Here is a 16,341-nt window from a genome sequence, read left to right on the forward strand (position 1 = left end):
ATGAAGAATTTTGAGTTGAAATAATTCCAAGAATCCCAAAATATTAGAAAAATTTGGAGTGCACAAGTGTTTAATTGCATTGGTCCCCAAAATTTTAAAATGCATTTTTGAGGCACTTAGGTATGTCAATTTTTGAATTCGATCTTGAAAATGGATTTAGAACGGTCAAATTAACTAGGGGGTGATTTTTGCACAAATCAAAGCACTTTCCAAAATTAGTTCAACCCCTATATAAGGGCCCAAGGGGTCATTTTCAATTCATTTGTGTATTTTTTCTTTTAGTGAATTGAGCTCTGAGAGGGGTATGGCAGTGAATGTGAGGTATCACTATTTCGAGCGCTCCCGACGACACAGTCGGTTGGCAAACTTTGGACCACCAGTGAGAGATCGATAACAATCCTTTGTACTTTCAATTTCATGCATTTTGAGATCATTTATTGTGTTTCTAGGCATGTTTTTCATAGGGTCAATCGGTCTTCACACAAGACTATCCTTTCTCACATGAAGAAACATAGATTGGTATTTTCTTGCATGCTTTAGTGGAAGTTCACGCAGGAGAGATACCCACTTCTCGTGTGAAGAACAAGAAATTCCTCTCAATCTTCACACGTGAGATCTCATTTCTCACACAAGAATGTGATTTCTCACTTGAAGAAGTGAAATATTGGGCGAAGAAATGAAATCTGGAGTGAGATCTTGCGATTTTGCACTAAATTTAGTGATAGCAAAGTGTAATTTTTAAAATTTTTTTATGTAGAATTTGCATTTGTTTGTCATCATTCAGTTGTATCAGCTAAGTACTTATTGTTTTCTTGTCGTTGTTGGTTGTGTATGCAGGAGGTCTTCGACGATGTGTCATTTAGGTCTCATTTTCTTCCCTATGGAGCTCTGATTCGGAGTCTCAATGCTGCTAACATAGCACATATCGAGAGATTGGTTCTATTGTCTCTATGCTAGATCCCAACAGTGTTGGTGAATCATGGCCTTCTCATAGCTTTGGTGGAGCATTTACATTCGGAGACGAACACCTTTCATCTACCAGTGGGGGAGATGACAATCACCTCAGAGGACATCTAGAGGATTTTACAGATCCCATTCCATGGAGTGAGAGTGATATATGATGTGGTGCCCTGGGTAGGTACAGAGGTACTATCTATCATGTTTGGGAGGTAGTTGGCTAGCGGACGAGCCATCACCTAGGATGAACTTGTACACACCTATGGGTAGATGCAAAGATTGGCAGTAGTGGTAGCGATCTTTCTGAGTTGTTTTCTGATGTCGAATAGGGGATAGGATGACATGGACTATTGTTGGGGTTTTATGCTATGTTAGATGGTAGAGGCCACAAAGATATTCAGATGGGGCTAGTGTATGCTAGCACACATGTTCCATGAGATGCATGAGATAGCCTTCCATGGGAAGAAGACTATGACTGCTGAGGTGTACATCCTACAGATTTGGGCATGGGAGCATCTACCAGTATGTCAACACAATCATGAGGATTCCCACCAGCTGATGGAGCCATACATCTACTAGTATTGAGGACACATTACCCAGGTTGGCTTGGGTAAGACTGAGCATTGGAGGACCCGTCTTGATGACCTGGTTCTATCGTATGGTGGCCCTAGTGAGAGATGGAGGAGTGGGATGATGCCCCTAGAGAGCTGGGTTGGATGTTTTTCTCACGACCACTACTAGGCAGGACGACACAGATCATTGAGCAATTTATGATTTCATGGGTGTGGTAGTAGTACGACTGACCACAGAATATATCACAGGAGTACTATGCCTATGCCAAATTGGTGAAGCACTTAAAGTAGGGGTGGCCACCATGACTAGACCTAAGGCAATCGATGATAGATGTGCACAGTTTGGTTGTGACACAATGGGACTATCTCCCAAATGTGGCAGATGCAGGGATGATGCTTGCATACTAGGTTCATTTGATTAGCCACCCATTCCCATGATTTATAGATCCCTTGGGGATGGCAGCACAGGCTCCATAGAGATAGGTCCCATAGTAGTAGGAGGCATCTTAGCTATAGCAACAGTGGAAACCACAGCTAGAGGTCCATCATAGGACTCAGCAGGTCCATCATGCCATGCGCTAAATTAATATAGTCCACAAAACTTCAATAACTTTCAAATTAAGGAAGAATGTAAAAACTTATTTCATAAATTCCCATTCTATCCGCCAGATTGTGAATATGTTAGCAAATGAAAACTGAGAGAAACCAGATTAGATGAGATCTTATCTGAAGTTTAACACGTCACTTATATGAAGATTATTTTTAAGTATGTAATAGTCACTTTCAATGTTATTATTTTATTTTATTATTTTTTGGTAAATATGTAACAAGTAGTATATTAATTTACTAATAGAAAGGAACTATTCATTAAAAAAATCACTTCTAATGTTAATATAGATCCTTCAGAATGAAAGTGGTTCTTAGTTCATTGAAATATTATTTTTAGATTTATATAATTAAAAAATTAGTTTTGATTAAATAAAATGATGATGTGTGATCCTTTTATTAATGCAAACAGATCAACTGATATTAGATCATAGATTCATGAATATGGACTTTTATGGACTTTTCCTTGAATGCTTGATGGATTGAACTTAATAATACTCATTGAAAGCTTGCTTAAATAGATGATGTCTTGGATCATTTTTGCTCTTAAATATCAGCACCTTCAGTGAAACGTGTATTTTTTTGGAACTGATTAAACGTCAAAGTTTAAGAACCAAAATTCTAGTTCTCTGCATTTTGCGAGATAATAAAGTGCAAGAGTGCATCGCTGGAAAGAAGGATATTGCTTTCGTGGAGTTTTCGTACCAGCTTTGAAACATTTTATTAATCTATGTCCACCCACTCGAAGAAAAAATAGAAGAGTGAACACACACAGAAGGATGAGGCAATGCTAAACTGTGTACATAAAGCTAAGAAACTTTTCAACATTCATCCATAATATTATTGGCTCAAATAAATTTCTTCCAATTTTTCTTCCAAACTCCGTTCCAAATACAGCTCCCCTAAGATCCTGTGGCCAAAAAAGTTATTTGCATGTATAGTTTGCCACATAGGCTATAGATTTAAAGCCATGGGAGTATGGTATCATTCAAATAATAACTAAAAGCATTTGTAAACAAAAACTATAAAATAATAACTATTTATATTAATATTTTATTATGTTTTGAATTCTGATTATACAACTTACTCTACTCCACATTTAATTATCACCGTACAACTTCCTCTTCTGGACAATATGAAAACAGCCACCCTTAAATAATAATTCCCACAAACCAACTCTCTTGAAAACTGATAAAAATTCCTTTACATCCCACTGTCTGCAAACCTACAGGGCCCATTCGTTCACCGTTACTATGGCTAACAATCTTGATGCAGAAATATGGTCTCAATTATCCTTCGAATCAATCAAGAGCGTTTTGAATTGGCTTCCATTAGAATCAGTTGCTAGGTACCGTAGCGTTTGCAAGCAGTGGAAAAATTATCTATGTAGTGAGAAATTTCTTACTTGGAGGAGGACGAATTTCAAGGAGCATCCATGGCTCCTCCTCATTTGCAATGATGAAACAAAATATTACCTTTTAAATGTGTCAACCAAGAAATTGAAGGCTTTTCCTCTTGAACCTATTGTACTGGCATCTGTGGGAGGATTAGTTGTGACAAGTGACGACACAAACCATTTTGGACTGTTTTTGTGCAATCCCATCAATAAAATATATACTCAAATTGGAATTCCTGCAAGAGGGGATAATCTTCAAGAGAGAAGCGTTATAATATGCAATCCTAGAAGAGAAACTTTTTTCCAACTCCCAACAACAATACTAAACAAGGAACATGGTATAACAATTGGAAACACTTTGTTGGAGCGTAACCAATTTGATGTAATAACTGTGCACAACGACTCTATACAAGTTTATAATTTTGCAAACCAAAGATGGGATATTCTAGTGGTGGAAACCCCATTGAGAGCCGGCCAGGATATAGTTTTCTTCAAGGGTCTGTATTTTTATACGGTGACAAGATTGCATGATAATGAAGAGTGTATTATGTTCTTCGGCAAGAATAGAAGTCCTCGACTATGGTGGAGGGACACTCGCTTGGAAGCTCCTCACCTAGTTGTTTGTGCGTCGGAACATTTTCTTATAACCCAACATTCACTCTCATTAGTTTTGTGCAAGATAGCGTTTGATCATAATTGTCACATTCTTCAATATCACTACTACACAATAGGCCTTGTTACGACATTAATTAACGACAAAATTTCTCTTTTGTCTTTATACAAATTATAATTAAAATTGTTTTTTAATTAATATTTAATTGTCTTTGCTAAAGACAATAGGAAAAGAATTTTATAATATTATTAAAAGGTTTTCATTACCATATGTTAACTCCGTTCACCGCCACAACTAGTGGTTTTGCCCAACTCCGGTCACTGACACCATGTTTTGCCCTACAAGCTCATGGTCGTCTCTCACTTCTCCATTTGCAATTAGTGGCAAGGACTGAGCAGGGATCATCGAGTGCATGACATTTTTATGTCTAATATTCCTTTAATTATTTTGATCTAATAGAGTTATCATTGTTATATCCTCAGCTCCCAATCGATGACCGCCTCAACTCATAGTTTTACCCTGCAAACTCATGATCTGCTGTTAGTTCTCCATTTGCAACTAGTGCCAAGGACTGAGCTATAATCATCGACTGCACGAAAATGGCGGGATGGATCATCACGGGCCATACATATTGGAGCTTTACAGTTCTCATCTTCTATGCCCTAACAGTTTTCTCCCATGGTTCTCTTGTTTATTCAAGACCAGGCTTTCCACCAATAGTCTCAAATCTAGTAGGGAGAGGCATGACTAACCAACAAATGCTATTAGAGGATCAAGTTGTAAACGCTACAATTCCACGGGGGTTTCACAACAGTCAAGAATTGAAATTATCATTGTAGAGAGAACTGGAGCACGCTAAGTAAAAGACTAATCAACTTCTTGTTTTCCCGCACAGGACATTACCTCTCTGAACAAATGGAAACGTTCTCATCAGTTGAGTATAATTAATATTGAAGCTGAGAATTTGGGTTTTTTACATCTTATGTGTTTATTTGTTTTTTGGGTTGCTGTAAAAAGGTTTTTAAATTGGCTGAGTCCCTCTTTGAATTTGATTGTTAAGGCCTTTGCAACATTCATGCTCCCACGCCCACCCCAATGATGGGTTTTCTATTGGTATCATGTGGGTTGTTTAATGGTAATATTGACTGACAGGTGGTATTTATGGTTCGAAATTGGCATATTGCATCATATTTTTTGTGTAGGGCCAAAATTAACTGAAAATGGTTGCAGGGGACAAGTTTGCATGGAGAAAGATGAGGAGTCTGCACGCTAGATGCTCTCTGGTGTGAATCCCCTTATCATTCAGTGACTTTAGGTAAGACTAACTCTTACAAAAATCCCAAATATTTATTCACCTCATTATATAATGATTAAAACTCTCAATATCATTTTAAATGAAATTTAGAGATTCCCCTTTCCCTCCCCCAGAAATGAATTAGATCTGGAGAAATATGGGCCCTAACTAGGAGAGATCAATTAAAGTTTCAGCTATTGAACATAGCCTTGATGGTCTCAAAGTGAAGCAGGGGAATTCAATTTATAACCCAAATTTTTTACATCGTTGCAATGGAGGAAACAAGATCTTTGTGTTTGCCTCTTGAACTCTTGAACTCGATCTCACTCTAGATTCAAGGTATCCTTGTTCATTTAATCTTTATATATTCCCTTTTTTGGCTTTTTGTTCTATATAAATCTTTGGTGGTACAATTTTTTTGCATTTTCTATGGCATTCAAAAATTAGGGTTTAAAATCCAGATGAATGTTTGTGGGGGTTTGGACGTAGACAGAAAAAGGGCTTCTTAAAATTGGTGATCTTTGATTATTACTAAAAGAAATTGACATTGTTGATCAGAAATTATTAAATTAGACATGTCCCCAATAGATCATAGTTTTGTTCCTAGTCCTAATGGTTATGAGAATCCATGAGGTAATTTGATAGTTATTACATCATAGATGTTTGAGATTTGGTTATTTTTTATGTGCTTAATAAATTGAGCTTTTATGGATTCAATTTTTTTGGTTGTTTATTTCTTGATTTTTAAATCTTGTAAATCTTGTAGTCTTGTTAATTATTTTTGGTTTAAGGTGATATTTTTCATTTCTAAATTTCTATTTGATGCATAAGAATGCAAATCTGTAACATTTGTAGTTCTCTGGGTCACATCAATAATTATCCTTCCAAGCTTTATAAAATTTTGATAATTGCCAACTGTAATTTATTTTAGAATATCAAAGATAAGAGAACTTTGGTTCTTATTAATCCTTGCAGATGACTAAAACATCATGATGGGATTTGTCTCAAAATAAAAGATTCAATGGTCAGATGATAAGTGTGGAAGGTCTAACCTTATTTTGAAAGGTCTACAAACTTTCCATTCAAGAACAAGTGGCAGTCATTGTAGGAGCTGTGAGCCAGATTGAAATACTTGATTTTCTTATAGATAGTGTCATTTTATTTCTCAAAAATCATCACTTTTCTAGGTTGATCAAAGAGTAATCAGGTTTTCCCTTTCATGTATCTATTTAAACCCTCACTTAATGAGTTTCATAATAATTCTTTTGTTAGTTCGGACTTGGTTCTGAAATTGGCATGGTTGCTTGGTGCTGGTTTATGATTCTTGTGAAAACTATGGATGCTTGATCACCCTCATATGGTATATCCAGTTGGGCTTTTCCCCCCTTTTGGAAGCATGCCTTTGTTATCAATATTTCAAATATTTTATCTTCAGGAAATAATATTATAGCTATTATATTTCATGCCTTGTTGGGACTTGGAATAATATTATAGATATTATATTTCATACCATAGTTGGGACTTCATCCCCCATCTACTAGGGTTTTCTGGTATAGATTTCAATATAACTTTAAATTGTGATTCTTGGATGAGATGGGGCCTTTGCAGCCTGCCTACCTACTATTATGAGGTCGGCTAAATTAAAATCTCATTCCATTATTTTTCTATACATGTTTGTTTTCACTTCCTTTATATTTTGTCCTGTACACGAATATTCATTGGTGCATGGTGTAGCTATCCACTGCTAGCCCAGTAAAAAAGTCCTTGCCATATTCCCTCTCTGTTTACCAGTCATGTTAAAGATGATAGTCAAATGCATTCTTATAGCTCCAAGAATTCATTGTAATTTTGAAAGCCTAGGCACTCGAGATCTTAGAACAATTCTTTTCTGTCTTGGGTAGTGAACAGAACAAGGTTGCAAGTATGAATATGTTTGTGTTCTTTCTTATGAAACTGTCAAGTAGGGAAACTTCATTTCTTTTGAGGATGACATCCAGGATCTTTAGTGAATTTTATTTTTTTATTAATACTGTGTAGGTGTATATAGAAGACTCACATTTCTCTTGACCATGTGGCTAATTCATGTTGGTAATGTCCACATCACCAACACCATTTCAGATTACAGTAGATAAGGACCAAACTTCAAATTTTCAAAGCATCACACTATTTTCTTGCACAAAACCTACACTAAATATTTTGTTTCAATACTATAAACTAGTGTAACCCTATGCAAACTAGACACAGATCATATATATATAGCATTTTAAATTACACAATGTGTACAAGTGCACAATCAAGCTATCAATATATGAGTGGAGGGATACAAAATGGGGTGAGCTTGTCTATATAGATTGTCATCTATTTGTACATGGAATGCTCACATACATACTACATAGGTTGTACAATGAAATTGCCACTTTTCAAGATAGTGAATGACAAGAAAAGATAATTCCTGATTACATCATGTTGAATATTACTAGGAACCCAAACTGAGGATTAGGCATTAGCTAGCTATAACCACCATAGGGCTATCCTTAGAAGAAATAGAAGAGAGGTGGCTGGTCCACCCAAGAATTTTCTTAGATGTTAGCTAGGTTACTGGGTTCTTCATAGTGAAGCTTAGGCCTTGATCTGGTTTGTCCAGAATCTGGGTTCAGATTCAGTACCCTGTGGGTTTTGGACTGCCAAACTCAAAAAATTTATGGAGAAGTTCATTAGTGATGGCTGATTGTTAAAGCTGACATTGATATTGTTGACCCAAAACATTGATATGGTGATGTATTTTGGCATTTTGCTCTCTTATTTGGACTAAAACATTAATATATGGGGTGTTATTATAGTATATCTTTCCATATTACTTTATTATTAGCATAGCAATGTATTAAGAAATTTTTTCTACTACATATATTTATATATTTATATTTAAGTTTTCATATAAACAAAACCAAACTTCCCCTAAAAAAATCTAGTTGGACCCTCAAACCTGAATTCAAATTTGAATAGGGACAGGCAACTTAGAATGTAAGTGAAAAATATTATTTTTTAATGATAGTGATATAAATAGTTTAGCTTGTGAACAGACTTTAGTATGCCATTCATTTTCAATGACAAGCTATTAGCTTCTATGATACAAGTTCCATTGATATGATCATATTTTAGCTAGTGTTTCTCCATGTTTCTAGGACAGCAGAATGCAGGGACAAAAACAAATTTCCTTAACATTAGAGATGCATGTGGATGGCTATTTAAATTACTTCAACAAACTAAAAGGAGCTCATATCCCAAATAGTTCTTGAGTCTCAAGACTCTGTCCTTGTCTAGCTCTATCCCTCCATGGGGCTAGCATCCTCAACTAATCTGCATCCTCCACCCATACCCATACTTAATGAATGAGTAGAAGGGGCTACTAAGCTTATAGCCACCTACCTTCCATATAGTAGGAGTAGACCAAAATGATATAAAGCTACTCGAAATGTAACCTTGGGAATGCAACATTTTTTCTTGGATTTTGTAGTAATTTCCCTAGAAAAGAGAGGATAAGATGCTTTACTAGGTAGAGAATGGTTGATAACAAAAAAGGCCAACCATAAATGGAAAAGGAACATCCTATCAATCGAGAATGAAGGGAAAAAATATACCATTGATCTATGGATTCAAGAGTGGAATCAAGTGCAAAACCCCATACCATATTCTCGACATCAAACACCAATGTTCCTAACATACCTAGTGTTGAGTTGGAAATGAACACCCCTATTAAAAGGACATCGAATATGGCTTTAGTAAGAATTCTTCCACCAACAATGGAACAAGCTTCATTAAGGAGTAATATAGACACACAATCAAGAATGCTAAGGCTCCTTCCTGATACTCCTAAAAATGTTCAACTCGGACAAGAAATGATTAAACAAATTCAATTATGGGAAAGGGCATTGCTAGAGACTACAGAGATCACTGTAGATGAACAGGTAAAATTATCTACCAATATTATATTATTCTTGTTGTTGCCAAGTTCATATATTTGTAGCAATATAGATCTATAATTGATTTTAGTGCCTAAAAGTAGACAACATTAGTGGGCATATGAGGTGTCAAAAGTTAAAAGAATTTTTTTTATGAAAAATGTATAATTTTGTGATGTTTAAAATCTAAATTGTTGTTTTTTTGGTAAGGAATATCCTATTGTTTATCAAAAAAATAACTTTTCATTCTATTATGCTCTGTCAACAATTATTAGCATGACAAGATAAAATGTTGACCTCAAATGTCAATGCACCTGACCTTTCATTCAATAATTCTCTATCAACATTTCATTACAATCCCCTAGGATAAAACATTGACCTTAAATCTCAAAGCCAACTCCCAATGTTAAGGCCCTCTGCAATACAATTATCCATTTGACCTATAAAAACAATGGCAGTTGAAAAAGGCTTCTGTTACTTCCTTCTAATTTTTTTGTTGAGATATAAGAAGACAGTTGAAACTAAAACAAATCTATCACTCTACTATTTATGTTAATAGTGTAAAAATGAAACCAGAAAAATCACCCAACTAAGTCAAGCAAAGCTACAAACTAATTTTGCAACTTTTGCTCTAGACAAAGGAGAAATGAGGTAACTATTTCATATGAACCAGTTGCCTCAAAATTGTCATTAACATCCACAATTTGAGTTCCATGGCTTTGTACAAGAGAAAGGAAGTGTATTTATGATCATCAACCAAATAGCTTGTGCTTAGCTTTTATGGCCTCTGTTTCACTTCCATTCTCTTTAAATTTATATTGTTCTTGCTTGCATGCCACTGGTACCTTCCCTTCACTGTAGCAAATAGAATAGATGCTAAATTGAGAAGTTAACTCTTTGAATCTTGGTCCAATTATAGGATACGAGCAAACTGCACAAGATGATTGCCCATGCCGCACCCTGTTCCCTGCTTCAAGCTTTACTAGAGTGTTCATGATGCCAAAACCCTAGTCTAGATCCTCAAACATCTCTAGGAACTCTGGAAATGAAATGCTTGCCATGTCATTCTCTCCATGAAGTTCCATCATATCGTTAATTCCTTGTGAAGGAAGGCATACTGCTCTTAACAACCCAATATAACTTCATGCATCTGTCTTTGAAATTTGTGCACTAATGCCCTTCACTGAGCGCCACATCCGAGCATCAAACACATATTGTTTCCTCTTATCTGGAGAACCTAAATATATGGATGCAAGTATAGCAAAAAACAAACCTAAATCCACTCTTCCAGACCCACTTCCATCCAATATTATTAACACTCTTTCATTCACTACTTTTACAGCTCCTTGGAATGTCTCTGGTTTAAGAAAATGGAGCAATATTTTCATTATCTTTTCTACTTCTACTTTGCAAATATTTTTCTCTAGTACACTAGTCCTAGATTGAGAAATGGTCACCCTTGTTTTAGATAATTCCTTTTTCAGAAGATTTACATCACAGTGGTTCAATCTAGTAAGCCTTTGGAAGGCTCTTATATCTAAAGCATATGCCAAGTATTTCCTTGGAGTGGTTTTTTCATTTACTCTTCTGAACCTGTTTGACTCCATAGCTAATACTCCTTCAAAACTTGTCCCACTCAATCCCATTTGTGCTTGTGTATCAGAACCTCCATGTTGATATGTTCTTTGGATTATAGTATTTAACCCTTTAGGCCACTTCTACAGGTTCTTCAAATGTGAAATAGCATCATATAATTCCACTCTATTTGTCATCTTGAAAGCCTCTTTCAAGGTTTTCTTAGCTTTCTCAATTTCTTTGGCTCCTAGCACTGATAATGCTTTGTTAAGCTAATTATGCCAATGATTGGGCCAAATAGCGAGCACTTTGTTGTACATTTTTGTTGCTCTTTGATACCTGCCCATGTCTTTGAACAACCCTCCAAAATTATACAAAGCATCCATATGAGCTGACTTAAAGTCTATGCCTTTTTGAAACTCTTGTATGGCTCTCTCCTCTTCCCCCATGGCATGCAAGACTAATCCAAGGTCACAGTGTGCATGTGCATAATTGGTCCTCAATTATCTAGCCTCTTCCAAAGCTTTCTCTACAACTCTATACTCACCTACACCAAATAGTGCACTTTCCAAATGCTTTAATGCCTTGTAATGGGTCGAGAAAAGAATGGCAACCTCCCTATAATGGTCACAAGCACTCAAAAGTATTCCCTTACTTTCTAAAGAAAGGCCCAGATTCACATGGATCTGTAGGATCAAATAAGACCATTCATTACCACTAGCTTCTACGGCTTCAAGAGCCAATATATAGGACTCCTTCACATCTGAGTACCTTCCTAGTGCATAAAATGTATTACGTGTCCTAAAATGGGGTTGAACATCTGAAGGTTTCAGCTCAGTAGCCCTTTTGAAAGTTACTAATCCTTCCTTAAACAATAGGTGATCAAGGTGATCAAGCAGAGGCCTCCCTATTTCCATATGAGCATCAAAAGCCTCCTCCTAGGTTTTGGGATTGTTTTCCTTTTTTCTCAACTCACACAAATCTCTTACAAAAGCATTGTAATCAGGGCCGAACTCTTCCCAAGCCCTCCTACCTCCTCTTGTGGCATCCTTACACCCATTTTCTAAACTCAACTCCCTTGACCAGCCAGGGTCAGAAAACCCATCTCCTCCACCCATGGTATTGCTAATATCACCACCCTTGCCCTTCTTATCCTCTTGCTTCATCCTGCTATAATTTGTTACGCTGAGCATGCCAGTGATTGGACTAGATAGTGAGCACTTTTCTGTACATTTTTGGTACTCTTTGCTACCTTCCCACATCTCTGAACAACCCTCTCAAATTATACAAAGTGTCCATATGGTGTAGCTTAAGGTCTATGCCTTTTTGAAACTCTTGTATGCCTCTTTTTGGCAGATGTTTTTGCTGATTTTAGGAGATCAGTATACTATTCCTGCACAGGTTTCTATTTCAACCCTCAAAAAGAAAAACCCTAGGAGAAGGAGATAATAAATCTAATATCTAACCTTCAAGTTTTGAAATCTTCAATTATTCAATCATAAGTCTACAATCTTGACTAATTAGGACGAACCGTCTGCAATAACATGAGAGTAGAACAACTAAACCTAAGTTGCAGATACAAAGAAGAGGAAGGAACATAACTTCAGCTAAATCAGCTATTGGCTATGCCTTGAACCATTCCTTGGTGCAAGTGGTAGTTTACATTTTTGAGATGTAAACAACGAATCTAAAACTTTCTATAGCTCTTAGTACAATAGTGATATATGTATGCATGTATTTATAAATTATGACATCAATGATATTATAAATAAACTAGTATTCATTTTTTGCTAGATAACTGTGTGAAAAATAATTGGAATCCTCTTTATATTATATTTGTTAGCATTGTCTATTATGTCATTTCTCATTTATGAATAATGTCTTGATTCTTGTTTCAGATTTGGCAATAATTTAATATTTTTGGTAGGGTGTTAACTCATTTCATAATTCCATTATAAATACAAGAAGTAAATGACCAAGTAACTGATGTGCCTGTAATGTCATTTGCCTCAACTCCCAAAACCTCAAATGTATCATTAGTAACTACAAAAGGATTGCAATAAGTAACAATTTTACTCACCTCTCAAGGCAATGTGTTGAAGGATGATACGGGCTTAAAACTTTATCCCTTTATTTATCACCATGCAGAAAACCTATTTGGAGATACCATCCAAAGGGATTGGAGGAGACAACCAGATGATAAAAAGGAAGAACTCTTTAAAGATTTCATAAACACATTTGGTAATCCTGGTTTTAATAGAGATGTTATTCTAGATATTGCATATAAGTACATTTTCTCAAAAAGAGATAATATAAGGTCAAAATTGGCAAAAAAGTTGAAGTATCCGCATCCAGCTTGGATCATAGACCAAGTGACATATGATGAATTATTAAAAGATGCCAAGTTTAAGAGGAAGCTTATTGACAATCCAAACTATACGCCATCTAAAAAAGGAGGTAAAAGACGTCTTCATGATACAAGGATTGCAACCCAAGCTTGGGTTTCAAAGATTGGATCTCATAAACTTGGATCTGGAGGATATAATAGTGTTTGTGGTGGCATGGTAAGTTAATATTTAATGTCTTATATTTTCTATTTAAATAGAAAGTCAAGTTAATTGTATTTAATTAGTCATTGGACCTTAAGTTTAGTTTTCTTTGTTAATATAGATTCACCAGTTTGAAAAGGAGGCTTCAAAAGAAGACCTAAAGTATGCTCTCCTACATGGTTCCCAAGGCCTTCAGCAATATTTGATTGAACAAGGGGAGAAATTAATCACTAGCAATCAATTTGATGTAAGTAATTAGTATATTTTCTGATATGGATTAATTTAATTAGATATATTATGTTTTAATAGTTAAATTATGTTGTGTATAGGCAACTCAAAAGTCAAACTCATCAACTGAAGTATCTGGTAGTTAGCATGAGGAGGAAATATATTCACATGATGCATTCAATAATCTAGAATTTGAACATGCAGCCATTGCTGGATCTCAAAAATTGAGAGACAAGAATAACGAGGAAGATGTTCAATGCAATGAACAATCCAAAACAACAATTCATCTAGTGCCTCGTAGAAGGAGAAAAAAAATGACAAGGATGGATAAAAAAAATTCATAGAAGATAACATAAATCATAGATTACATTTTCTAGGACTTTTCCTTTTACTTAAAAAAATAATGCATGCACTATTTCTAGGCTATGCGTCTACTATTGTTATTTGTGCATGCTTTGCTACAATTTGTTCTTGAAGATGCAACAAACTCTATTTTATCTGTATAAGATAATGAAGTAGTAGTAATTTGTGCTATTGAATTAAGAACATTCAATTGGTAATAGAGTCTTTGAACTCTTTGTATGCATCTTGTATAATTTAGTTCTTTTCTACACATTTTTTGGTTAAATTCGAGGTTACCACATATTACAACAGATCCAGGTAATATTGTTATTCATTTCTTATATTCTTTTTACTTATTTTGTGGTGTTGGGTATTGCTTGCCATTTCTAGTATAAGAGGTAAGTTGAAAAGATTTCATGTCATTTAGTTTCACTTTAACACATTTTTATTTTTGTTATAGATCATTTTGTTTGGCTCCCATATGAGTTGGTTTTGACTGGTATATTCTACTTGCAGATTCAACAACATGAAACTCTACATGCAAATTTTCCATTTACTGGTGATATTATCTCTTTAAATATATATATATATATATATATATATATATATATATATATATATATATATATATATATATATATATATATATATATATATATATATATATATATATATATATATATATATATATATATATATATATATATATATATATATATATATAGGTTGTCATATCATTTATGCCTAGATCTAGTTTCAGAGGTTAAAGATTGAACAGTTTCATTTTTCAAAATACCAACTCTTGCCGTTTACCTATTTGATATTGTTGTTTCATGATGTTGATTGCTTCTTTTTCTAAGTGTAGGTACAGCGAATGATGATGCTGATTGTTTCATTTGTTTTTATTCTGTGTTTTTAAAGTTGGACTTGGTTGGTAAAAGGTATAATAGTAATGATTTGTTGCATCTTATTAAAATATCATTTTTCAAACTTTTCCTATTGTTGATTTCAGGTTTCTATATTAACATATACATCCTACAGCCTATGTAGATATCTTCAAAAAGCTATGCTGATTTCATAGCCTCACTCCCTCAACAATGACTACAGATATGTTGTTTTTTATTTCACTTTTGTAGCTATTTACAACAACCAGAAAAGTAAGATATTCTTCAGTGGTTGGTCAGTTCTTTTCTATTTCATTCATTCTTCTTATGTGAATGTAATTCATACATAAATATAGTGTATCAATTGAAATTTGAAACGATAATTTTCTAGATCCAAAATAAGGTGAGTATTAAAGTAGGTGGTGCTCAATTGGATGCAATTTAATCTACTTTGTTTTCCCTTATCAATTTAACCAAAAAAATTGCACATCAATGTATAACTTCAAAATCTAAATGTGGTGACTAAATGTGGTGATTTTTTTAATGATATAATTAGGTCTTTTTCGGCATCTCATATCAAAGAGAAAACACTTTATGCTACCTCCAAAGATGGACTTAGAAGGGAGCTTGATGGTGTTCACTATGAGTTGCAAGCCACAGATCCCACTAAGATGGGCATTCACATCATTGGAGATTGTGCCATATTAAATTGTACAAAAAGTGCAAGAATTTGAAGATCTTGGATTATAAAAAGAGTGATGTCTCACTTCACATCTGAAGATCATCTTTCCTTATGGTTTTCTTCAATAGAATATGTATTTATATCAAAGATATTTTGTACTGCACCATTAAATATGGTTGCCAGTGTATGGTTAGTTAAAGTACTTCACTATGATGCTATAGAGTAAAGAAATTCAATGTTATTATTCAATTATGGTCATCCCATATCCATAGTATACTTTTTTTGTTGTGGTGACGAGCTCCCACATCATTTTGTAAGAAACTAAGCATTGGAAATAAATAAATTAAAATATTTTTTGTGGTCAAGTTAGTGTGTTATGTTACTTTCTTGAATATTGAAAATAATTACATCGAATATTTGTATTGATGTTTTCTACAAATGTTGGATGTCAAAATCATAAGAAAATAATATCAATTTAAAATAATTTATAATAGATTTGTTTAATAATGTCACTAGAGTGACAATAAACACATATTGTCTCTCTAGAGATAATAGTTGTGATTTAAGAAATATTGTCTCCAAAGAGACAAATGTGAAATTGTCTCTTACGAGACAAAATTACTTTTGTTACATATTGTCTTATAAAGACAATATTTAATGAAAATATTTAATGACACTCTGTTA

The 16,341-nt window shown here is 34.5% G+C and overlaps 1 protein-coding gene and 1 pseudogene across 1 annotated transcript; one reads left to right on the forward strand and one right to left on the reverse strand.

Annotated features, from left to right (window-relative positions):
- The first annotated feature begins 3,388 nt into the window (after positions 1-3,388).
- LOC149557639 (F-box/kelch-repeat protein At3g61590-like) lies at positions 3,389-5,417 on the forward strand. The gene is made up of 2 exons (XM_089830363.1): positions 3,389-4,154; positions 5,347-5,417. The coding sequence occupies exons 1-2, from the start codon at positions 3,389-3,391 to the stop codon at positions 5,415-5,417; spliced, it is 837 nt and encodes a 278-aa protein (XP_089686489.1).
- Positions 5,418-10,149: 4,732 nt separating this feature from the next.
- LOC149557640 (putative TPR repeat-containing protein At2g32450 pseudogene) lies at positions 10,150-12,234 on the reverse strand (annotated as a pseudogene).
- Between the last annotated feature and the right edge of the window lie 4,107 nt (positions 12,235-16,341).

Source organism: Cupressus sempervirens, chromosome 5 (assembly GCF_028749045.1).
Source record: "Cupressus sempervirens isolate cs-2001-9-10 chromosome 5, ASM2874904v1, whole genome shotgun sequence".
In the NCBI taxonomy this organism is placed as follows: domain Eukaryota; kingdom Viridiplantae; phylum Streptophyta; class Pinopsida; order Cupressales; family Cupressaceae; genus Cupressus; species Cupressus sempervirens.